The sequence below is a fragment of the Mytilus galloprovincialis genome, chromosome 11 (assembly GCF_965363235.1).
Source record: "Mytilus galloprovincialis chromosome 11, xbMytGall1.hap1.1, whole genome shotgun sequence".
In the NCBI taxonomy this organism is placed as follows: domain Eukaryota; kingdom Metazoa; phylum Mollusca; class Bivalvia; order Mytilida; family Mytilidae; genus Mytilus; species Mytilus galloprovincialis.
Window position 1 is genome coordinate 59,384,448 of NC_134848.1, and position 27,301 is coordinate 59,411,748.

General features: G+C 32.8%; 1 protein-coding gene across 1 annotated transcript in view; it reads right to left on the reverse strand.

The window, feature by feature from the left end:
• Positions 1-2,584: 2,584 nt before the first annotated feature.
• LOC143052491 (uncharacterized) overlaps positions 2,585-27,301 on the reverse strand; it is a 32,729-nt gene continuing 8,012 nt past the window's right edge. Inside the window, exons 7-20 of the mRNA XM_076225536.1 lie at positions 25,435-25,653; positions 24,561-24,686; positions 22,873-23,037; positions 21,307-21,428; positions 20,879-21,038; positions 19,593-19,669; positions 14,896-15,049; positions 14,345-14,514; positions 13,475-13,586; positions 8,888-9,086; positions 8,211-8,280; positions 6,158-6,387; positions 4,864-4,999; positions 2,585-3,112 (exon numbers count right to left, since the gene is read on the reverse strand). Coding sequence (XP_076081651.1) covers positions 3,047-3,112; positions 4,864-4,999; positions 6,158-6,387; positions 8,211-8,280; positions 8,888-9,086; positions 13,475-13,586; positions 14,345-14,514; positions 14,896-15,049; positions 19,593-19,669; positions 20,879-21,038; positions 21,307-21,428; positions 22,873-23,037; positions 24,561-24,686; positions 25,435-25,653 — 2,006 coding nt within the window. The 3' untranslated portion in view covers positions 2,585-3,046. The remainder of the gene's footprint in view (positions 3,113-4,863; positions 5,000-6,157; positions 6,388-8,210; positions 8,281-8,887; positions 9,087-13,474; positions 13,587-14,344; positions 14,515-14,895; positions 15,050-19,592; positions 19,670-20,878; positions 21,039-21,306; positions 21,429-22,872; positions 23,038-24,560; positions 24,687-25,434; positions 25,654-27,301) is intronic.

Sequence of the window (27,301 nt, forward strand, 5' to 3'; positions counted from 1 at the left end):
ACTGAACATGCACGAAAAGTTTAATACTAGACGTTTAAGAACCAACAATCAATCAATCAATCAATCATAATTATAATAGCACTAATGATAATAATATTAAAAATGATCACAACGTTATATAAGACATTACGATTTTTACCTTATTTATTATCTAGCTTATACATTTTGTTTACTCACCTTTATTGAATTTTAAGCACAGCTGTTAGCAAACAACAATTTAATCCTCGGTGACAGTTTTGTTTTAAATGCAGATAGTCACGAATAAACATCCATATCGTTAAAAGGAAGACACGAAGTAACACAAATATAAAAATAGAATTGACAGCTGCAGTTATTCTGTTGAACCTAAGCATTTAACCACATGGGTTTATGATTTCAGTGCAATGTTTTCATTTTATTAAACACGGATAAATATGATTAAAGGAAATGAGGGGTATTTACGCACATAAGACATCAACTTATAATGAATTACATTATTTTCTAAGGAATTAACCAGGAATTTGATAACTTTTTTTATATTTACCCTCAAAAAATACAGCAGAATTTCGAAAGCAGTGGTTCATATTTGAATACACGAGGTCCAAGCACCTCTATTCTCTTTTTTTTTCTTTCAATCAGGACAAAATTAAACAATTTTTACACAGGCTGTAATTTCGGTATGTTCGTCGCCGTGTAAGCAGATTCAGTTTTATTTCAGAATGCAGTTTCCTGATTAGAAACTGTTGCTCTGGTACAATGCAGGTGTATTTAATGATTTAATTTGAACTTAATCCATTAATGGATTATATGTTCATCAGATGATATACAGGAACATGATAAATATTATCAAAAGAATACTATGCTCTGCAACAATTTACTGATGGATGTATAGGCGGTCTGTTAAAGGCACACTTGTTGTCCTACCCAACATACTCTCAATTCCAAGTGGCATTTCAAATAACCTACCCGTCGTGTAAGTAATATCCTGCCTTACAGAGCCTTTTTATTGTTAATTTGTTTTATTTATGAGCATGCATGAAGTATCTGCCGGATTCATTAAAAGATGACTATACGGTATGGGTTTTCTCATTGTTGAAGGCCTTGCGTTGACCTATATTTTTAGTCGTCATTTTAACTCTGGTGTATAGTTGTCTCATGGGCAATCTTACAACACCTCCTTAATTTTATTAAAATAAATATGAACACCCAAGGTAAAGTATTAGCAAAACGGTTTGTCGTGATAGCCACTTCATTAAGTTTGTTCATATCTGTCATTACTGTTAAAAAAGGTCACTGATTAATACAATTTCTTTAACCCAAACATTTTGCAAATACAATTATTCAATGATACTAAAATTGAAACAATTTTACTATACATAAATTTTTGAAATTTGAAAACATGCCTTGGGAAACTATGTGATAATTGATTTTATTGAATAACATCCCCTTTACAACTTTCTTTTAGATAATTTTGACTATACTCTTTTTTCACTTCCCAAGGGTGACTGGGGAATAGACATATGGTCTCTCTTGATTTTCTTGCAAACAAAGACGTCCTTTGGCTGTACGGGTTGTATATATACGCAACATTGGGACGTTAATTATGTTGCCTCATGTAGAAAGAGTACCACGCTCTCTGCACGTAAAGAACCCTTGCAACAACTCTTGAGTGGTATGTAGATAACATATTGCCTTTCAGTGGCAGTCCAAATTTATCGACCTTCATCTCGGACGGCATCTTTTACAGGACCTACCTATTGTATTTATTGTTGACTTGTTCTCTTTTTAAACATGCATGACATATTTGCTACTGGACGTTGAGCACCCAACAATCTCACTCTATCCTCTTAAATATATAACAACAGTTGACTTCTTTTCATTTTTTGATGTATCCATCTACAGTATAATTTTATATTAATTTCTTCAAAATATTCCCAAAAATGTGCTTATGTGGTATTAAAAACTCATCAATCAATCATCAGTCAAATGGAAAGGGAATATTTACCGGGACTTTTCTCGTATTGCCGTAAGATAAAGGTGTCCGTTTGACTGAAGTAGATGGATAAGTATGGAACGATTTCTGGTTGATTTTTTGCTACCGTCAAGTGGGAAATATTTTATCTTTATTCGGGACGACAAAAGATTCAAGATTTTAAATATATATAAAAGGTGGATTCTGAAAAGTGGAGCCTACCAGGATAAAAGCCGATATTTTCACTCTCATCACACGCCATTGCAAGAGAAGATTGATCAGCTATGCGTCATAATAATGCGTCCGAGTATTGTGGCTGGTCTCTTTGAGAGATTTCTTATGAACTTCAGACATTCCGGCTCAGCCTTAATACAATCAAGACTCATATCACATTACCTTGTTATCACCCTGAATGGCGTGCAAGATTAATTGTCACTGGACCTTTAAAATCCGTGCATCGGTAAAAATCCAAGAAACGTGTTTGAGACCTTTTGTCTTCTTTGTAAAACAGGAACTTGTTTAAAATTAATGAATTGCCCTCGATTTATGCAAAGGCGGCGTTTAACAATAATTAACCAAACAATTTAACAATCACAAAAGCTTGATAAGAAAAGGAAAGAGAGATTTTTATAACTTATTTATTGATTAAATTATATTGCAGAAAGAATATGCATGGAACAAATATGTAAATATAATTTAGCACAAAACAATATTACAATCAATATTTACATCAGACATACAGGTAACACCAGTTGAAGGACAATTAAAACTTGGATCTAAAGATATATTTCAAGCACATAATTTTCATTAATATACAAATTATTAGTAATCTTTGGCATCCGATTTTTTGTTGTTGCGCATGTATAATTAAATATATTCACAAAATTGGCTTTAAACATGATCGCATTAATGAGTAATAAAGTTAATATCAGCTAAGTAAATACTATAAATATATTTTTTTTAATTCAAATATTGTTCATATATGACAGTTAATCCTTGTTTTGTACTATTTCGTTCCTTGTAGTATCAGGGACTGCTTTAGATTGGCATAATGCATCTTTCGACTTGTCTGGTGTGTGCTCAGAGCACTAAATGCTACATTTTTAACATCTGAATGACGCAAACTGTCAGTATAATGATGATTGTGAAGACATCTGTTCCCTAAAAGAAAAAAGAAAAAAAATGTATACTATAGGTAATTGAGAAAGAAAGTCTTTACACACAATTGCTTGATTTTTTTTTTTTGTGTCCAGCAGGAAAGACCTTTCCAACGAGATGCAAACTATGGTATGGTATGGTATGCATATGCACAAATTTTATTCAAATGTTTTGAACATTTTTATACACCTGTCACTTGACATCAAGCAACTTGTAAACAGTCAATCTGAACTCTTGCTGGTATTCTATTGTTATGAGGTCTAGTGGTTCATTGGTAAAAATGTAAACCATATGCTATTAATTGTAAAGTAGAATACTTTTGTGTCACAGATACGGGCTGTTTTTTATCAATACAATGCACATGCATCAGGTTCTAGCATCATTATGTTGTGCAAAATTACTGAAATCTTCACAATTTTAGGATTTTTGCTAATTTTTAGACGGGTTTTGTCTGAAATGGAAATGTTCAGTCGTAATTATATTCGAATATATGTTGTATTTGGTGATAATACATAACATACATTAAGAAATAAGACTCACTAAACACGAACGCGGCCACTTATATTTTAGTCAAAAATAATCTGAAAAATGATCCTCAAGTGTAACTGGGGAATAGAAGTATGGTCACCATTGGTCTTCTTCGGACCGGCAGTACAACCCTCGCCAAGGGGGGGGGGGGGGGGGGGGGTTCGTTTGACTGTGCGGGATGTACAAATTTGCAGTCATGTACGGTCAGAATGGGGACGTTAAATCCGATGCCTCGTGTAAAGAGAGTGCCACGCTCTATGCACGTTAAGAACTCTTTGAGGTGACCTAATTCAAGGTTAACTTTCTATCCCTATCCAATATACCCTCATTTCCCGTGCAGTCTAAATTTCTCCGAACTTAATCCCTTTATCTATTACAGAACCTTCCTATTGTATTTATTGTTAATATGTTTTCGACTTGTATATGCATGAAATATTTGCCAATGGACGTTAAGCAACCAACAATCAATCAATCAATCTAAAAAATGACGTTTTATGGCATATTTAAGCTTGAATTTGAGCGTCTTTAATTACCAACTCTCTACAAATCTATTAAATAAACTAATTAAATCGACTGAAGTAGACTTTTCATTTTTCAAAAAATGTCAAAAATCTTTCATCAAATATACCTTAAATTTTAGGCCAAAACTAGCCCTAACTGGACCTTATCAATTGTAATAGATAGATAGAAACTTTAAAACAGAAACATATATATAAATGTGTCAACATGACTAAAATTGTTATTTAACTCTTAATAGAGTTTTTCCCATTTAATAATGACTTTTACTACAACGTGGACATTGTTGAAGATGCAGATGATACACAGGCTCTTCAGATCCTTTAGTATAATTTTAAAATTAAAAATCAAGTAAAAGTATGATTTTTCTGACAAAAACAGATCGTCGTCAAAACGTTTCAATTTTAATCTCAGGATTCAGCTATCGATGTGAAGGTGAAGCTATACAAAATAAGATTAAATCGGTCACAATAAAGCATGAGATCAAATCGTCAAAATATCTCAGGATTCAGTAGTCGATGTGTAGGTAACGAAACTTCCCAGCAGTAACACATACCTAGTGGTTGTATACACTCAACAAAGATACTTGGCTTATGATTTAGTACGTATGTCATGACCGTACTGATATTAATGATATAATAGTATATTCACTTTTTAATTTGCAAGGGAATATCAAGAAGGCCAGAGAGGTTTCTATATCAATAACTTACCGGTGACCCGGAAGGTTCTGTCACATCCTCTGCTGACTGAACTGACTGTCCATCACCAAAAGATAAATCACACTGTGATATAAAACCATCAACATCGATCACATTTATGTATAAAGATGGCGTACAACAGTTACCACTGAAAACATTTAAGTATATGAGCTCATATGTTCTTTGTTATGGCATCATTGCTATTGTCCGTTTTGTTTTTATGCTTTGAAGCTTTTTATATAATTGGCTTTACAAATATTATACTCCACCATACACGATGAAAGGCAGTTTAAGAAACATGTCGTGCGGACAGAAAATGTTATCATACATTTTTCAGTTCTAAACATTTATGATTAGTTTGTTTCGAATTTAAAAGATGATACACAAATAATACAACCCTACACAACATTCATTGATTAACTGTTTGTGTTTAACGCCACTTCCAGCACTTTTGGCTATATTGTGGCGGCCAGTTTTTATTGGTGGAGGACATTCATGATTTCAACTGGTAAACCTATTCTATTCAAATTGGAGTCGAGCACATTTGCTCCGAGCTAGTTGACAATCTAGTGATCGCGTTACATCAACTACTTCTGGTGGAAATCGTTTTAATTTTAAAATATATTACATCGTTATTTGCATGTAATATACGATCATATACTTTTTCAAATTTTAACGTTCTCGAGAAGGTATAAAGATATTGCTACGCGAACTTCTCTTTTACAGTGTTTGACCAGGGTCGAATAATTTAAAAGTGGATTTAATAAATTCAGTCTTACTGGGGATATTAAATCTAGGACGTTTGCTGTAACCATGATATGATGGATAGTTTTCTCATTGGCAATCATACTACATCTCCTTATTCTTATATGTTTGCATTCCGGAATCTGTCTGTTATCTGTTGTAAGTGAACTGTATTATCATAATTAGCACAATGATATTCTTAATTACACACAAGATCTTTCGGTCAAATCGTATCTATAGGACGAAAAAAAACCAATATCACAATGCAAATCATGACATTTGGATATTAAGATTTTTGATCAAGTTGGAGAAGATAAGGGGAAAATATATTTTTATAATGACAATGCGAAACGATGTGCGTGCTTTTTCCGTTTACCTTAAGTTTTATTTTGATCCGAAATCTTTCCGCTGAATTTTTATGTTATCGATTTTGTTTAACTCAATGCATAGTCGGATAACAAAGGAGGGTTGCACATATATGAAAATTTACATCATAATACACCCTTTTTCTAATACGACTATGTCATTCATCTAAACAAAACCCCTATTCTCATGCATTTACCTGATGTTAACAGCTATTGGTCCAAAAGATAACCCCGTTATATTAACATGAGCCAATTTAACCGACATTCCAACAGTTGATGATATACTCTGCAACAGTGTCCCGGAAAATGTCACTTCAGCTGAAGCAGTCCAGTTGTACAATGAACAATTAGCTGTATTAAGCGACGATATACCACATATTCCATCCGCATGTACAACAGTACAATCAGGTCTCTCAACATCTGTTACCTAATACAAAGGAAAATTTTAAGACATATTTTAAAAGTGATACATAATAACATAAAAAAACATGTTTCGTTTGTAAATTGTAACGATCAAGTTCTGTACCTTTCGATGTAATGTGCAATGAACTTGTTCCAAAACATTTTCTTTTTCTTATTGTTTGTTGTTTTGTAGAGGGATAGCTCCTGAAAATGTCTATGATCATGATTAGACCAAAATTAGTAAGAAGGTTCGTGATTTGAATATCATGTGTAATAATATTTTTTTTAAATAATAAAAGGAAATACCGAATAAATTGAACAGTAAAACCGACTTAAACAATACCCCAAAACAGAAAAAAAAGAGTCTCGAAAAACTGTTTTGGTAAAATCTTTAAACACGTTAAAAATGCTAGAACATAGGTTGTAAAGGTGAAAGTCAAATAACAAGGTGCACAGTCAAGTAATCAACACAAAACGTCTTATTTTAACAAAGACATAAAGGGGGCACATATTTGGAAAGAAGGGTTGTTAGGTATTTTAACTGTAAATAAAATGATGTCGCTCAAAAATATATTTATGCAAGCTTACGTTTGTCAGGATAAAAAGGTAAACACGTTTTGTCATGATAAATAAATATAAGAATGTGTCAGGAATAAAAGGTAAACACATGTGTCCGGGTTTTAAAGTATACAAGTTTATTAGTTGTATTAGGGTAAAAAAATGTATACGATTGTCTCAGACTAAAGAGATATACCAGTGTGTCAGGGTTTTTTCTGTACAATTGTATCAAGAAAAACCGGCATGTGACTGTGTAAATCAGTACACATTTTCCTCAAGGTTAATTGTTATACAAAATTGTCGGAGCAGATATTTAAACAAGTGTTTGAGGGTTAATAAGTATACAATTATGTCAAGATAACTTATGTGTCAGGGCAAAGAAAGGATACACGGACTGGTTTTATTCCCTTCCGCTCGCATCATTGTGTGGTGACGTTAAGTATATAAGACTAGCAGCATGTTTAAGCACCATGTCACCAAACATTTTTTTAGAAAGAACCAGACACGTGTGCGAGGTAATACCAAGAAAAGCTTTGTCGAAAAACATTGAAAATGGTAATACTAAGATAAGCCTAGTCGACAAACATTTGAAACGTAATACTAGGAAAACCTTAGTCGACAAACATTTAAAAACTTCGAAAATTGTATTAATCAAGTGGATTTCTTTTTTTTTTTTACATTTGTATACTATTTAAATGGTTTAGCGTTATATTAAACATACAACCAATACTTTATTCCAATCCACAAATGGGCAACAAAAAGTAAAATAACAAAAATACCTAACTCCGAGGAAAATTCATAACGGAAAGTCCCTAATCATATGGCAAAATCAAACACATCAAACGAATTGATAACAACTATCATATTCCTAACTTGGTTCAGGCTATTCTGATGTAGAAAATGGTGGAATAAACCTGGTTTTATAGCTAGCTAAACCTCTCCATTGTATAACAGTCGCAAAATCACTGACAAAATACCTACAGAAAATTAGAAAAACGTATTACGAGGGCCAAACTACCATTACTTATGACTAACCAAGTTAAATTCGTTATATGTCGAATATAATTATTAACTGCAGTAGCCAATTTCCCGTGTTTGTTCAATTTGAAATACATCCAATGTGTATCAAAATACAATTAAGGTAAGATTTCCAACAGTTAATAGTATCGAAATTGTTAATGTTAAATTTGATTTAAGTTATCAAAATATTGTTTACATAAAACTGCACTTTCAAGAAAGTTATTTAAAAACATAGTTCTTCTAAGTTGTGATTCAGAATTTGGAACATACCACAAGTTTCCTAGTGACACTCTGTTGAATCTTTCCAGTTGATATAATTGAAGCTGATATTGTATACGAGCTAAAATAAAAGTTGAAATGTAAGGAAAAAGATTTGTATCTTTCTGTAAGATGCACATAGTGTATAAATATTGATATAAGGCATAGAAACCAACATCTAGCTTTTTGCAAGATATTTACTGCAATGAAAATATATGTCATTCATGCAAAGTTCTATATTATATCAAAATATATTATAGGATCGGTTTGTCATGTCAAAATTAAAAAAAAAAAAATAACACTTTAAATTTCCATGCGTTCGAAGGAATTTTCTGGGTTTATCTTCATTAGGAACGATTAAAGCCGAATATTTGAAAACCAAGGATGTGTAAGAACCGAAACAGTTGTGAAGATATATGACCAAAAAGTATCTTAAAATGATAGCCATATCATTGAAGGCCAACTTTGCCTAGAGGTGTTGAAACCTTCATTTCTTGATGATTTATAAATTATAAAGGAACAATTTAATCGAGGTATAATATAAATCATGACTTTCACAGTTATATGTTTGATTTTGATTGAAAGCATATGGTGAATTATATGAACTGAATTCCAAATGACGATTTTTACTGAACAAATAATACAATATAACAGAGGGAGTAGTAGGCTTAACAGCCAATAAAACATACAATATAACAGAGGGTGTAGTAGGCTTAACAGCAAAGGTTCCATTAGCACCATCTCCAGGAAGAAGAGTATAATCTTCTGATGTTGTTCCTTGGACAAATGAATGGTCGTCTGATATTGACACTTGATACGTCTCTGTCACAGTACCACGATTTATAACCTCATACCCAATAAGACTTTCCTTTCCAACTATTACGTCATCTGGAAAAAGATAACTTTTGTTATATGGGACTGAAACAGTTTGCTTGGGTAATCATTTTTTGGCGCCCCGGTAGAAGAAAAGATACGAGTCACGAAATGACAAAGGGCTCAGTCTCCAACTGTCTTTGCGTAATTTCTTTCAAAGCTGCAATTTCAGTATCTCTTTTTGTGAGTATCTACTTTTTTTTTATCAATTATACTCGAAATCTCATGGGTAAAACGGTAAACAAAAATTGTTAAGAATTTATTTATCATTTTTATCATTCATTAAACCTAACTTTCCAGGAGTGGAGATAATTAAATGCAATTTGTGTTTAAATACTTTTCTTTTAAAAAAATTGTGTTCATTCTGTACATAACATCTTGCTAGCAAAACTTGGCAAAACTGAAAATTTCATAACAGTGTTCCACACTTTCTGTGTACAGAAATGACAAAGTTAATTAATTTATTTCTCTATGATAAGTTCAAAACATCATTTGGATATGAAATGAATTTAAGATGCACAAAATTCATTAGATACTTGTTTCATAACCACAACCTCCAGTACATAGGCTAGCAAATAAACTCATCATAGATACCAGAATTGATTTTTTTATTTTCACCAGACGCGCGTTTCGTCTACTAAAGACTCATCAGTGACGATCGAATCAAAAAAGTCAAAAAGGCCAAATAAAGTACTAAGTTGAAGAGCATTGAGGACCAAAAATTCCTAAAAGTTTTGCCAATTCAGCTAAGGTAATCTATTCCTGAGGTAGAAAAGCCGAAGTATTTCAAAAATTCAAAGTTTTGTAAACATTAATTTATAATTATGACCATATAAGTGATAAAGTAAGAGAATGCCTGCCGAGGGCGGTACATGACATTAAAATTAAGTAAATAAATACGGAATCTTTATTATACAGAGCAACAATAAATATGTCATTGGGTGTTAAAAAATAAGCGCATAAATGTTGTGAAACTTCTCAAAATTGACCGCCCGTGGGACCAGAGAATACGACCGGTTTTCATGTGTGGTCGCTTTGTTGAAAATTGAAATCATCAAGAGTACTTCTATTTAATATGCATGTTTTAGCATATTTGACGATGTATTTTAACTGAATCAAAATGTATGTTTTCCTGTGTAAATTATAGGTTATTTTTTTTTAATCTTAAATATATTATAAAATAAAAACTACAGCATCAATTTTATTTTTATTCTTTTATTATTTATTTTGCAGGGAAAACAGATGGAATACACCTTAAAAGTGTTTATAACTAATGTAACAATTATGCACTGAATCGACAATTGATGCAAAACAATACAAAGTTTAGTAATTATCCGGTGACATAATGATAAAAAAATATATACGATAACAGCACTACCTAATTAATATAAGAGTTGGAGTACTACATTGTACAAACACGTTGCATTTCATTCAAAAAATTTATTAAGTACTAAATGGTTCAGCATTTAAGTCACAGAAAAATCACACAAGGAATCTGTCAATGGCACATTTCTTCTTTTGGCACTTCTTTTTCACAATGAGCGCTTCTAAATCTGTGAGCATTGCCTGTGCTGTTGAAAGGATTGAAGTTGTTGATGTACTGGCGGGAATTCTTCTGAGTTCGGCTAGAGTTTCTTGCAGCGTCATTTTCTTTTCTGGTTCTTGATGACTCTGTTCCATGATGCCGTTGTTGTCGCACTAGTGTGTTAGCTGTTAATGGCTACCAACTGATGGTGTCTCTTTCCCAGTCGTCTGAATCATCCTATGTTGGTATCGAATCGTCGAAGCATGGGTCTATGTTGAGTGACAATTCAAGTTGTTTAGCAAGTTCACTGAGTGGTACATTGTCATCGTCGTTGTCGTCGTTATCATCTGTGGTGCTATCAACTGTGTCTGGATCAGAAAATGAAAAGCCTGCCACTCTAAAGTACTTCTGAATTGTTGATTCGTTTCTGTTGTTCAAGGCTCTAGTTACACAATTATCTCTCCGCACAGTTCAGCGGCGGATTGTGTCTCATCTATCTTGGTGAGTAAAGAGGAAATCATCAACTTGCTGTAGCATGCTTTGAAAACTCTAGAGATGCCCTTGGCAAGTGGCTAAAATACTGAAGTAGTGTTTGGGGTAGGAACTTGAGTTTTAGATTACCGGGACTGATTTTTTTTGAGAGAGAAGATGCGTTGTCCAAGAACAAGAGTATGACTTGTGTCAGCGATGTCGTCTCATAGTTGTGTTGGCGGTGCGTAACTAGTCGATGAAGGCATTAGATGTCACCAGCCTTTCTTATTAGAGAAGTAGGTAACTGGCATGTTTCCTTTGTTAACGTTCTTGAAGCAGCGAGGGTTGTAAGACTTCCCTATGACAAGTGGTTCAAACTTTTCCCCAGTGGAGCTGCAGGCGAACATAACTTTTGCCATTTTACCATCTTTGCAAGATTGATCTTTGACACTTAATGTTTTAATGTTTTATCTGCCAACGACTGATTGAATAACCCTGTCTAATCACAGTTGAATATGTCTTCTGGTACGTACCTCATTGTTATGTCTGGTAACCTGCTGCGATATTCTCTACTGTTGACACTCTCTCCATTTACTTTAAATGCAGGTATGGATTAGTGGGACGTCCATCTATCTAACCATCCATTTGGCGCTTTGACAAATGTTGAGTTCATCTGCAATCTGAAGTGCCTTTTCTTGGATAATTAGTCCGGATATGCATTTGAAACGGCCTAAATTGATTGTAGTTAGTTATCAAAGGTACCAGGATTATAATTTAGTACGCCAGACGCGCGTTTTGTTTACATAAGACTCATCAGTGACGCTCATATCAAAATATTTATCAAGCCAAACAAATACGAAGTTGAAGAGCATTGAGGATCCAAAATTCCAAAAAGTTGTGCCAAATACGGCTAAGGTTATCTATTCCTTGGATAAGAAAATCCTTAGTTTCCTTACAATGTTGTTGATATTAAGGAATTTGAATTTGGTGTTAAATCTCTGCTTTGAAGAATAATCATTAAGCTCAAACTGTTGCAGTTAGGTATCTTTTTTTGCGTAGAATAAATGCCTATTTTATACTTTTCAGCAAGCTCTGTCTGTGATGGTCTCGGTACTTTTATCAATTTAACTTTAGCACTAAGTGATAACTCTACGCGTTTACGTTTCGCTGGACGAGACATGATTGGTGCATAACTGCAGTATCTGCCTTTTTTGTTTTACTTACATCATTAGTGTAAATCAAATATCAATAGTTTATCCCGACGATGTCAGTTTACGATTGTTTTTTAATGGTTTCAAAGATCAAAGTGACTAATTTTCATAATTCATAATTTTTTCTCTAAGAATTAATTATCTATCAAAATGATCAAACAAAGCAGCTAAGCTAAACCTTTCAATGAAAGCCAATTATCACCGGATTACCTTTTTATCTTTCCTATAAGGAAATGTGAGATTTTGCCATCTCTTGGCGTTCGTCATCGTCAGTCGTCCGTCGACCGTCCGGTGTAAACTATTTCAAAGATCTTCTCCTCTGAAACTACTGAACCAATTTCAAGTAAACTTAAGCTGAATGATCCTTAGAGTATCTAGTATAAAGTTTGTGTTCTATTTTTTGTTTCGTAAAAAAACATGACTGCCATGGATAAAAATAGAACATAGGGGTAAAATGCAGTTTTTGGCTTATTTCTCAAAAACTAAAGCATTTAGAGCAATATGACATGGGTAAAAGTGTTCATTAGGTCAAGAACTACCTGCTCTGAAATGTCAGACGAATCAGACGATTTTTGGGTTATTGCCCCTAAATTGATAATTTAAAGGAAATTTTGCAGTTTTGAATATTATTATAGAACATTAAAAATGTTCAGTAATTAAGATCTACAAATAAGTCAAATGATCAAAATTGTCTATTGACCCCTTAAGGAGTTTTTGCCCTTTAAAGGTAATTTTGCATAACTTGTTCATCATGTTTGTTACTTTCAAAAATCTTCTCTGAAACTATTGAAGGGAATTCAGCCAAACTTGGGCTGCATGAACCTTAGGGTAACTAGTATGCATTTTTACTTCGATGCACTAATTGGAGTTCGATCATGCTCACCGAAATAAAAATAAGAAGATGTGGTATGGTCCCATGGAGACAACTATCCACTATGGACCAAATGAGGTAGATGCAAGTAACAATTAGTCAGTGTACGACCTTCAACAAAAGATAAAATACATACCGTATAATAAAGCCTATTTGAGGTAACATACACTTGACAGTTTTGAAACATATTTGTTGAGACATTACATAGTTTTATCAACAGCAGATATTTTAAGTATAAAAATCACTTGTGTATGAGCAGATTTTTCTTAGGTCAAAGTTGTAGTAAATACTATTAAAAGAAGTTTTAGTGTCCCTATACACCTACCGCTTGGTCCTGTTATTTGTAGTTCAACACTTGAAGGTTTGTAAAATTCCGAGAGCTTTCTTGTGAATGATCTCCCACTGTTATCATTTCCATATAATTTAACTTGGAATTCCTGAAATGTAGACCCATATGTTCTATGTACACTGAACGGTATCCAATTATTAACAAGATCTTCCGTGAGCGATTTCTCACAAATGGTACCTCCGTATCTTTTAGTATTTGGTATCCATAAAATTGACGAACAATGAATTTGACAACTCTTATTCCTGGTACTAAGAGGGATGCGACAAACATTTCATGGGATTGACGAACAGAGGTAAAGCGTTATACAACTCCATCAAATTATTAAGGTTACAACATTAACGGTATCAATGGTACTGCACCAGATGAGGATTGTGATAATTAATGTAACTTAAGAGATGCTCGATGTCAAAATATTTAAATATAAAAAAAAACCTTTAACATAATTTAGGTTCTTTTTGGTCATATCGCTCTTCATTTGTTTGGGTTCTTATAAATGCTTGGCTTTCAAATATTTGGCTTTGAGCGTTCCGGATGAAGGTAAATCAAGAAAAAACACTTCTAACGCATGCAATTTATATAACGTGTTGTTTTTATTTTTTAAACAAACTATGAAGAGCTAATAAAACCCCAAATGACCAAATTAAATCCACATCTGGGCAAGAAAACAGAGCATTGGATTAGGGGACTAATGTTTTGGGTTTTTATTATTTTGTACTTATGACTAGTTTCAATACACCATTCATTCTTACAAAAGTCAATTCCTTTAAACATGGAATTAGACAAGTTGTTATTTTAACTGAAATTTTAGAAATTTATGTAAATTTCGTTACTTCAAAATAAACTTACAACATTTGGCGTTCTGAAAGTTGCAGCACACAAGTTATCGACACCTCGTTGCAACTGTAAAGCCTGGTGTAACAAAATAATGTTTCCGGTACTATCGGTCAATGCAATGTTGTGACATGTGCCATTTGGTCCCAAGTTATACACCGACAAATCAACAGTATAGTTGTTATCTGGGAAACAATGGAAAATATTAGGAATTAATAAATGTATAGCAAAACAGACATGTTAGAGATGACAAATTATTTTTGTTTAATTAATACATATCAAAGGCTAAATGTTTTACCTTCTGATATTTCTTCAATTCACAGCGACGAAGAGTAAAAACTTCACACACACCAGACGTCTTTTGCGATATCGGCTTTTGTTTTACTCTATTAATCAAAAACCTTTGATGGCAAGGTGTAACAGACACACCAATTAATATAACAGTATTCCACGAGTATGCATTTGCATTTGAACAATATCAGTGTTTCATTACCCGACAAGCGTTTAGTCAATCAATTATGATAATTAATATAGTAGTTATGAATATCTAGAAAAAATATAATTACCCGAAATTGGACTGCCTTTCAGAGAAAACAATTCACCAGTATCTGATTGTTCCAAAAGTTCACCATCAACCTTGATAGAACTCTGTGCTGTAATATTTACCTTCCAATCTTTAATGACATTTTTTCTTAGTTTCATGATACTATCTGGAGGATGCTAAAAAGAACATTATTATTGTACCGCTATAATGCAATTGCAATGCCGGAAAACAAATGTCAAAGTAAAGGTCTTTCAAATAATTGTGGCCAACCAAATCCGTTAACACAAAACCGTTTCATTTCCCTTAAGTCTTCTTTCACTACTAAACGCCAATTACTTAAAAAAAACCAGCAAGTACCAATCCAGCTCTAGGATTTAACCAAGACATCCCGCACTCGAGGTTGGTACGTTATAAGAAGACCATGTAGACCTTTCAAACGGGAATAGAAACTCAATAGTCCGCGAAATGTTTCATGGAAAAATGAAAAATAAAGCCAAATGAATCCCACCAAACACCGATGGAATACAGCTGACAGATACAAAATTAAAATGCATGTAGCAGTATTTTAATTGGGTTCTTCATCTTAATATTGACATTTCAGTTCCCGAATGTAAATTTTTATGTATCTCTATAAGTTTGTCATACTTAGTTGACCTAGAAAAAAAGAAATGGTTAGATATTGGCCATTAAATGTTGTTTTCATGTTCATTCACAAATCGAGATGATACCAGATACATACTGTTTCTCGCCAAATTGTTGTTCACGTGTTGTTCCTATTCAGTAATTCATTAATATATTTGTAGACGTTTTTTATGGCATGTTAACTTAATCTTCGGTATAAACGTTGCATCTTTGATCTCTGTTGAACGAATTATAGTGTGGCTTGTGTTGCAAACGCCTGTCTCTAAACGAGTTCGTATCATGCCCTCTTTATGTTTTTTGAAGAAAAAAACTTTTTCAGGTTGCTGTTTCCGTTACATTTCCCTTCTATTGTTTTACTTTTATAGTCGAGTGACATTAACCATAAAATTTCATTTTTTTAATGCACCAGCCAAACATACGGCTAAATCATATATCATTCGAAAGCATATCATCTGAACTATCATTTTTCATACCCCATGTACCCGGTCGTCAAAATTTCGTACGGTGCAATTTCTGTCAAATCACGATGAAAGGTGAAGGACAGACAATTTTTTTATTTTACAAGACGCCAAAATTTTTGCATAATCTGTCTTTTTAATAATAAAATTCTTGGCCAAACCTTTAGAACAGAGACTTTTGGTCAATTGTCAAACGCACTTTAAATTTAAAATTTAAATTAATAATTAATATTTTAAATAAAGAGCGCCTTTTTCCTGAAATTCCGGTGAAAAGGATAAATAGGTGTAGAAACCAAAATATTTGTCTATGATTCAATCGCGTATCACCATAAAACGAAATAACTTATTTCATTAAGTGCTTAGGACGTTTTTGACATAATAAAATTACTGCAATCACGCTTCTTGCTGATTCCATGGTCAATCATAACAACCCATATAGTTGCCCAAAATACCACCATATGCAAATAGATAGCTTTTTAATTGTTCTACGTTCGAAAATACTTGTATGTAGTCAATTTTAGGTTGAAGAAACACATTTAAAAATTAATTATTATTTGAAGTAAATAATGCTCGCGGGAGGCATGTTTTAAGGCGAATTTAAGGGGCTAAACTTTGTATTTCTTTTGCCAGCCTATTAAAAACTCTTTTGCCTTTTCTTGTTTTTTGTTTGTAATTTCATGAATGTCATGCAAAGAAATAAAGGACTTTGTATATGAATATAAATCTAGCCCAAAAAACAAAATATTAAATAGATAATTACATACTTAGAAAGCTCATTAATGAAAAGCTGAATTTCTAATATTTCTCTTATACAATTATAAAATGTGTTTTCTTGGTTGCATCGTGCATTGACGAAAAAAACTATTATGTTCCAGATACTGAAAATGATCTTTGAGCTTGTCTGAAGTAGGAAATCCTATCAAACTACGTAATTTTCTAGTAAAACAATATTGTAACTACATGCAGTTGCATGTTGTATTTGGCAAAACCTTAATGCTAATCAAATTCGTTCTGTATTTGGCCTTTTAACTTTTTTAATTCGATCGTCACTAATGTGTCTTTTGTAGACAAAACGCGCGTCTGGCGTGCAATATTTATGCCTGGTATCAATGATGAGTTTATTTTCAATCATTAGATCGATGCCACTGCTACAGGAGGTTTCCTCGCCGAATGTAGGAAAAAAGTCACAGGAAAAAAAGTCACGGAAAAAAAGTCACAGGAAAAAAAGTCTCAGGAAAAAAAGTCACAATAAATATTTTGTATGAAAACTGTCATATGATCTGCACATATATATTGGTGAAAAAAAGTCATACATTTTGTATATATTCGTATCTGTTCATTTGCTTATTGTCTGTGTGTGGTTTTTTTTTCTGCTGTTCATGTGCATGTATGGTTTTGTATTTTTTGTACCCCATATCCTTTTTTTTATCATAAAATTTAAAATGGAAATAGGGAATGTGTGAAAGAGACAACAACCCGCTCGACCATAGAACAGACAACAGCAGAAGTTCACCATCAGGTCTTCAATGTCATTGTAGAGGATTTTTTTTGTAATGTTACTGATACATGTTTTGTTGTAATTATTTTTGTTTCATATCTTTTAAAATTAGAAGCGAAGTAGACAGCTTAGCATATGTTTCTACATGCATTCCAACATACTTCTTTCAAATAATTTTATTTATTGTGACTTTTTTTCCTGTGACTTTTTTTCTTGAGACTTTTTTTCCTGTGACTTTTTTTCCTAGAGGTTTTGTGACTTTTTTTTCCTGTGACTTTTTTTCCGTTGACCCCCTCGCCAATGGTATTACCAGCCCAGTAGTCAGCACTTTTGTGTTGACATGAATTATGATTGATATGATCATAATTATAAATTAACTCACTGTTTAAAACCTATTTCATTTTTTTAAAATACTATTGGTTTCCAACCTAAGGAATATATAACCGTAGCTGTATTTGGCGAAACCTTTCGGAATTTCGAGTCCTCGCTTCTATCCAACTCCGTGGTTTATTTGGCCTTTTAACAGGTTTTTTCTTTATACGAGCGTTATTTTCTAATCACAAACGTCACGTTTACAAATTTGTTGCCAAAACTAGTTGGTTTGAATAAAGTGTTTTCAAAAACTAAATTATAAAGAAACCATTAAAAAACTTTATCCAAACAATAACGTGAATAAGAAGCATCGTTTTTGTTTGCTTTTATTCCAATGCTTTGCATGTTTTAATCTGTTTGCTTGGTTTTCTAATGGTGCGAAGTTCTCATAACTGCAATAAGTGTCTGATTTTAGTTGACCAATATGGTATGTTTATATAAATGTGAGAAAAACAAGAGTTTAAAATGAAATAACTTAAAAGCAGGAATGTAATGGTGAATTTGAATTGCTTGCTTATGAACTATACTTGAATGTGTTTATCATGAAAAAAGTCATTTCTATGTACAATCTCCATATGTGCACTTAAAAACTTTGAACTTCACTAAAATTTACCATGCAGTGTATACGTAGGACATGTAGAATTTTTTTTTTCGACTAACGGATAGCCACATGCAAGAAAAGGACTCACAAAAATAGAGTAGGGACAAGATGATTCCTACATTTCCTATAAATACACATTTGACATCATGACCAACGCAATAAAAGTAGGAAAGACAAAAAAACAGTCCTCAAACACTACACCGAAATATACGAACACCGGTGCTGATTGAAATTGCTCATGTTCATTCATATTTGATGAAACAAATTATATAGTATGTAGTAATGTGCTATCATAAAAGAAATGCCGGATTTGTAATTGTTCATCGCGCGTTGCAAAAAGTATTCATTCGAATATTGAACGAGAATAAACTTTGTAACATGTCTATCACTTTCGACATCGAAAAAATATATTTTACTGTATACATGTATATACCTTGTATATTCCTTGATCACTTTTATAATCCCTTTTTTAAATATGCTAATTTATGTTCTCCTGATGTTGCAATTGACAACAATCAATGTTTTATCTAAATAATGAAAAGTAAGATGATTCCTATTTGCAGATGGTGGTATTTAGGGCAACTGCATAAGCTTCATTAGAAGGCTGATCGCTGATTATTATTATATCAATTGCAGTTTGAAATGATGGACAAAATCCCTTCACCTATAAACGATAAATGAATCTTATTTTTGACATATACATATTGATATATTAAGAAATATCTTGCTTTTAGCGCAGTTTTATCATTTTTGAAGGATTTTTAAAGAATTGCAATTTCTGTAAATATTGTGCAATTAACATTTTGATATGCATTTGATTAGAATTATGGTATTCTGTTCTATAATGTTCATATGATTTTTAGAAAAAAAAAATATCATACAAGAAACAGCAAAGAGCATTTTGTCTTATTCTTGTAAATTTTAGGAATGTTCATTCTTGACCTTTGGCTTTTATTTAACAAAAATGCACCGTTCGAAATATTGACGACAGTAAAAACAATGAACTTTCGAATGATATATAATAAAGCCGTATGTTAGGTGGGTGGATTACAGTCGTTAACTAAGCGTCTTCTTGAAAAATATCACTCGCCTGTTACGCTATTAGTTATATTACAGGGTACTATATATAGACATATTTAATATTATACCTGGATTGATATAATGGTTTCGCCGGATGAGGTATATATTCTTGTTGACATTCCAGATGTGTATGTCTCCAATGTCCCTATAATACAATTTAAAAATCAAAATTAGAGATACAAACTCATACAGGTTTCAGGCATGAATGAAGTGAACAAATGTAAATATGAGTAGCCCGTTAATTCAACAAATTTTCCGTTAAAGTGAGATCCATTGTACTTTCAAATTCCCCATCAACTTGGTCAGGTTTGTCCACTCAATAAATCGTACCAATGAATATCGTGTAAAGGTACATACCCTTGGATAATTGATGTCAAATAAGCAACTTATTTAAGAATTGAATGCTTCTTTTTGTTACTTCATTGGGGTGTAAAAGCGTTGACCGAAGTACATTTTGAAGTTACAAAAAGAAGCATTCAATACTTATTACATTTTTTTAGCAATGATGATGAAAACACGAATTTTATTATTGTTTTATTTAATTCACCTGTGCACTTTATTGTGGGACCACGTGTTACCATGAATGAAAAGTTTTATTGAGCAATGCAATTGCTTACGGAATAACACGTGATGGGCAGTTAGCCAATCAGAATAAAGTATCACAATGAAACATACATCTAATGTAATTATTATTTATATCATGTACATACCGAATTACACCGGGAAGATACCAAGGTACAGACATTAAAAGACTGAAAATATACCTTATAAAGACAAAAACACAAACAACAGTCCACAAAACATTATACCGGAGATGAACTCATCTTCTCCGGAAGAGTAGTTTTGGAATTATTGTGTAGTTGTATCTTTTGCCATGATTGTAAGTTATGCTTCTTGGATCATTGTGCAGTTGTACTTTTCGAAAAAATTGTGCAGCTGGTATATGTTATAGTAAAAGTTACACCATAAAGCATGCAAAAATTCAAGACATGAAGATAAAAATATACTTGACTTTGAAGATGGAGAACAAACATTTAATTAATTATTTGAATAAATAATAAATAATGTCATGAACAGCAGATATATCTAGGAAACCATTATTGTTTACTAGTATGTAAATTTGACGAGTAGAACACATTCGTTATATATATTAGAAGCGTACATTTGAACTTGTGAATTTTATTTATTATATTCATGTGTTAATTATTTTTATCCGTCGTTTCTATCAATGGCCGTGTACTGATTTTAATTCTGCCACTCAAAACACAAGTTCTAGTTGCGTCAGGAAATGGATCAGAATTAATTTCCAATTATAAATACACGTATACTTAAACTTACTAAAAATGTTATTTACCATTAGCATAATATATATCTACATCTGTTTCTGCAGATGAACCTGTAACACTTATCTTGAGCACTGTGATCGTGCTATCAACGGTAATGTTCTTGTCATTAGTGTCAGTTGCAGACCAGTCAAAAGAGTCTATAATTATTTCACTAGACGGAAATGTTTCCTACAATATTAAAAAAAGGTTTGATGTTTTGTCCAATAAATAACAGATTCTAGAATTAAATATGTTAAAGTAAACAGAATTTTTATTCTAAATTAAACTCTGTCTGGTCATTTTGTTACATTAAACCAATCCTACCATTAGAATAACGTCACACCATGGATATAGGTGATCTTTTTCTTAACATACTTTTCTTGAGTTCTTTTAAATACTAAATTTATAGTGTAAGATCTGGCTTTGTTAGAAATATCTAAACAGAATTAGATTTTACCTCTATTACAGCGTCTAGGACATTTCCAATACTTTCTTTGTCTGTTTCATGGACATTTCCACCCGTCGCTTCTGCTATTTGTTGGTAAAATGACAATGACGATACAGATCTTTCATCCCGACCTAAAATATCAGAATAAAATCATCAAATACAAATGCAGACAGTACACCCTTGCAGTTTTGTCAAATGTCAAGGATAAGTTAAACTTGATAGATGTATTGATGACAGCTTTTACTGACATCAAATATGATTGATACGACATTATGTGTAGATTTGCTGTTCATAAGAAATGAGTTAATTCGAAAATGTAAGGTTTTTCAGGCATCAGACATAAATACATTGGCCAGATTTGTCACAAATTTCGGAATTTTTGGTTTGAAATGCTCTTCAACTTCTTTTTGATTTTGGCCTTCAAGATAATATGATATGAGTAATAATCAGTCTGACCTGATATTTTTGGTGAGTTTTCACGCACAAAGGCATTGCTTGAATATTCATAATTTTTATATTTTAATCTGGAATAAAACAGGCGAAGGCAACAGTTCGAATGAAGAAATATCACTCTGCTGATACAAACATCTGAATATGATCCTTCTAATTAATGATATTATGCCAAAATGGTGAAATAGCGATTTTAAAATCTTAAAGACTTTGAACTAGCCGGGGTCGAACTTACGTCATTCGTCATCAGAGGAGAGGACGCTACCAAGATACCACCGAGGGTGTGTCTTTGCAAATCAATGATAGCCTCTTTACTTGTAAAACTTGCAACTTATGGTTTCAGGATTATAAGAAACAATCCAGATATTGAGTCTAGACCTTCGTAAAATCGTGCTGGTTTGTAGAACAAACTAGAGCACTATATATGATTGGAAAAATTTCTAGTGTTTAACTTTCGTTGATTGTCAGGTGCAACCAATTTAAATACATACATTTGATTTTCCATGGTAGTTTATGTTCTCGGACTAAGAAATGGTTTTATTTTTTCAACAATGAAGTCAGATATACTGGAGTATTGTATAGCAATTATAATGTTTCCTACATATAACGTAACGTAATCATTGACTGATTTTCTAACTGTCATATTTGCCATGGATTCAGGATCGACAAATGATGTGTTTCCAAAATCGGGACAATTTTAACCAAAATGTATGCAATAACCCTATATTAAGGTAAGATTTGTATGATATGATAGGTTTATCTTTCGTTTAGAAAGGCTTCTTTATATAGCTATAATGTGTATATTTAGGTCTTAATGCAAACTTAAATAATTTGAAAGAAACCCAATGACATTACCGATAAGACAAATGCAGTACCTCCTACAGCATTCAGTTACAAAACCTAATAAATTCCACATAAGAATAATATGAGAATAAATAAATTAAATCTGTCAGAAATATGACTTCTGCATTTTCATCCTGTTTGCGACAACTCTGCTTTGTTTAAATAATGTTAATCAAAATGTCTGAGATGTGCATGACATAAAAAAAAACTTCAGTGTTTTAGACGAATGGAATGAAGTGATTACCCATTGCCCAGTTTTATTTGTAACTTAAATATACCAACCTAACGCTGATCGTTTTCTTCGAGAACATTGATTAGTTAGTAATGACGAGACTGGTATATTCTTTGCTTTGGCTGCATTACAAACTTCTTGAAGGCGATGAGCATCTTTTGCGTCTGCATCCGTGAATACATACAGAGGCGAGTTATCTCTCATCAGTTCTATTGCTATGCAAAAGGGGAAATACCGTTATTCTCACGCATATGATATAAGAATGTTGAATACAAATGTTACAAATTTAGAATTACCCAATAATTATTCAGGACAATTTTGACAGAAATACATTTTCAAAATGCATTTATCGTCTTTCAAGAGATACAACCTTTACGCAAACTGTCGACCTATTTTCAGAAGAAAGTAAACAGAGTGCATTACTGGACAAATAATATTGTATTTATTATTAACAACCGGTGAAGAGCTTAATAAATCTAACCAAGCATTGGTCTAGCAGAACATATCAAATATGAACAGAACTGAAATAGAAAATCGTATACTACTTTTAAAGGTAAAGTGGTTCTGTGCAGGGGGATAATTAAAATCGAAGTGTATTTGAAAATTTTGTTAAAAGAGACAATGAATCAAAATTGACCAAAACATTAAGACATTAAGACAGGTATATCATGTCAATTTCAGACGATATGATGAAAACGTCTGGATTAGGTACTGTTGTATACTAGAGTAAATATTGTCTCTGAAGTGGGCGATTTCAAAGATACTCTAGTCCTGCCAGAGAACATAGGTTGCATACTATTTAGGCTTTTGATTGATATTTGGATCGTTTAAAGGTTTTCAAATCTATCTGAAATAAAAAAAAAAAAAAAAAAAGATACGGGTATATGTACCGAAACATGCTGTCGTCAAAAAACATTTGAAGCTCTAAATCGTCCTTATTCTAGGAGAGTTGTGAATTGAATTTACAGAGAATAGAAATAACGCATTCATGTTGCCTCCAATTTAAAATATGTTTGCATTGCATTTGTCTTGTCATTGAACATATAAAAAAGAAGATGTGGTATGATTGCCAATGAGACAACTCTTCACAAGAAACCAAATTACACAGAAATTAACAACTTTAAGTCACCGTACGGCCTTCAACAATGAGCAAAGCCCATTAAGCATAGTCAGCTATAAAAGACCCCGAAATGAAAAATGTTAAAACAATTCTAACGAGAAAGCTAACGGCCTAATTTATGTACAAAAAAATAAACGAAAAACAAATATGGAACATAGCAACAAACGACAACCACTGAATAACAGGCTCTGGACTTTGGACAGGCATATACATACAGAATATGGCGGGGTTAAACATGTTATCGGGATCCCAACCCTCCCCGAACCTTGGACAGTGGTGTTATAGTACAACATTAAAACGAACTATCAAAATCAGTTGAAAAAGGCTTAACTCATCAGATGGATCCAAATAGAAATACATCTAACAAAAACAAGACACAGAGTGGACGTGGTCGGGTACTTGTACATTCCAACAACAAAAAAGACATTAAGTATAGATCTGAAAGTACTCGCATGTTACTGACAGCTAGTTCAAAGCCAATAACAACTTGTTTAATTTCATGTTTGAAGCAATCACCACTATTTTCGTCTGTCTAAAATGTAAACAAAAACGTTTTCTACTGGAGATTTATCTGATATCGTGTTAACCGTAGTTCTTTATGTGACGTCCCTATTGTACCTGCTAAAGTCCCTGATGCTGCGTATTCAGGACAGTCATGGTCATTACTGCGAACTGTTTTGAGTGTTTGAATTTTGTTAATCATTGCATATCCATCAATATACTTATGAGCCGTATTCAATGTTTCTGAAAAGGAAAATTCGATATTATAAAGTGACACCCAGAATATATTGGCAGGGACAGGATGGAGGATATTTAAAGTTAAATCGTGTCTGATTCAGTAGATGATAAAACGTTTGTTTGAATACTCCAAATGATAATGAAGTCTTGGCAGTCTATTTTGCTTTGATGCTGCCCTATTGACGTTGGAAGGCGTCCGGAAAATAATTGAAAAAACCACACAGGACGTCAGACTTAATTGGACTACAATAAGGCCAAAACATTAAATAAAAGACTAAATATTATTATTCCTGGGTGCTCAATTAAAAAGACAGTTTTTATAAATTCCGTGCGCCTTGATTTAGCTCTATCAGGAACGCACACAATATATATTTGAAATCCATGTATGATGTATAAATACGAAGAAACGTTAAAAGCCATATGATATGAGAACAGTCAAATTCACCTATGGTCAACTTTGCAATTAGTTAGCTGGAATCTAGTTTCTTAATCAAATCTAAATTTATGAACGGGAAATTGTTACCGATAAGAACAGACAGTAAGTCCATAAATTGAAGATTTATGAAACCTTTTCTTTTAATTAGTATTGTGATTGTATATTTTTTTTTCTGTTGACTCTAAAAATAACGGCTTAGAAAAAAAAGGCTTACAATTTACATAATACTAGATCTTAGACGCTAACTATTTGGTCATTTGGTCTATTTCAGATAGCCCAATTTAAAACTTGAAGTAGAACAATATATATAAGGCCTACCTGGATCATGAAACAAAGACAGAACATAATCAGCAGGTTCATTGGAAGATCCTACAGTATTTGTTAACAGTTCTATCACCTTTGTTTTCACAGCGTCAATGTCGTCTGTCATAGATGCTGTATAGTCTATTGCTACTGCTAGAGTCATATTTCTCCGTCTTTTAACATGAAATACATCTTCAAATAATGTTTGCCCAATAATGTATAGCACTCCAGTTCCTTGATAAAAAATAAATAGCATATTTGACATCATTTTTCACTGGCTAATCTGTGAAGAACCCGTCGTCGGAACCACTTCTTTCATTGGAAATTTTTATAGAAGTAAATAACAATCGACGAAAAGGGGCAATGCCTAGTCTTATGATATAAGACAATGTAGGACCATATCGTTTGCTTCAACGTTTTTTATCGGATATTTGTTATTCCTAGCAATGCTGAACCACGAGCAGTAATAGTAAAGATATATTCAATAAAAAAAGTAGAAAGCAAACGATATTGACGTAGGCTTATATTTTAAAGACAGGTACAATGTCTTTTGCAGAACGAATCCCTTAAACCCTCCCCTTTTTTTCTATCAGAGCCTGTCTTTATCAATTTGATTATTTGTATAAATATAGCAAGGAAACCAAACAAAATGTAATACATGTATATACATATCGACAGCTTTATAATTTACTGCAACATTTGTATATCAAATTGCCATCTTTCCATGCAGAGTTATTGAGAACCGAAACAGTTGTAGTACTTTGCTTAATTATTCTGTAAGAAACATCAATATCTAGTCCACCCAAGTGTTCCAAAATGTTGTGAATATCAAAGACCAACACATATTTCCTACTATTGTCCCCGCAGATAAAGCAAACAAAAATGTTTTTCTGTGGGAATCAAATGACAAAAACATGGTTGATAATGGAATTTACTTGAAATTCAACATATATCCCCTCGACTTTTATCAACTGGGAAATCTTGAATAATCATAGGTTTGTTCTTTGTGCCTTTGGAATTTCAAACAAAGATGAAGAACTGAATCTGTCTATACTGTATTGGATACCTAAGTTACAAGTGTCCCTTCAAACAATGTCGTATGGCTGGATCTGCCTCTTGCTCCATGAAATCTCTTTCCCAACTATAAACACCTATTTTATCAGCAACCAAAGCCGGGCTTCATGAATATTGTGAGACTAACTACTCTTGGGCCGGTGTGAATCAGATGTGTTAAAGCATATACAATATAAGCATTTTTCATCTAATAAAATATTTGACTTTTCTACCCTTTACACAATTATTCCACATTCCAAATTTTAGAGCAGATTAAAAGATTCGGCCTAGCTTTGATTCATAAAAAAAAGAATGGCCAACGTAGAAACATATACCTTGTTTAAGGCGGGGGGAATCATAATTTATAAAAACAAAAAGACTCTACTTGAAACAACAAATCATCTGAAACTGACATTGTCAAGATGATTGATAACACATTTGATTTTGCGATTTGACTATGGACTTTCCGTTTTGAATTTTCCTCGGAGTTCGGTGTTCTTGTTATTTTACTTTTTACACTTTGCGGACTTACTGGTACAAACGTTGATTCTCCTGTTGTCCATCTGTTCCTTTATTCATACGAGGCAGACTTCATATATATAGGAGCTTCTTATTAAAAACGAAAAGTAGAGCATTATCCTTTATTTTTACGTGCGCTAAATATACGATGACCTCTCACTAAACCATTCAAAGTTGGATGACTATGTTAAAAGCATCTATCTCACCAAACATTAAAAATAAAGGATACCATAGATACAGTTAATTCTCCTTACTATCTTAACTTACCTAGAAATTAATGATAAGGGTCGGTCATTTTGGTCCTCAATGC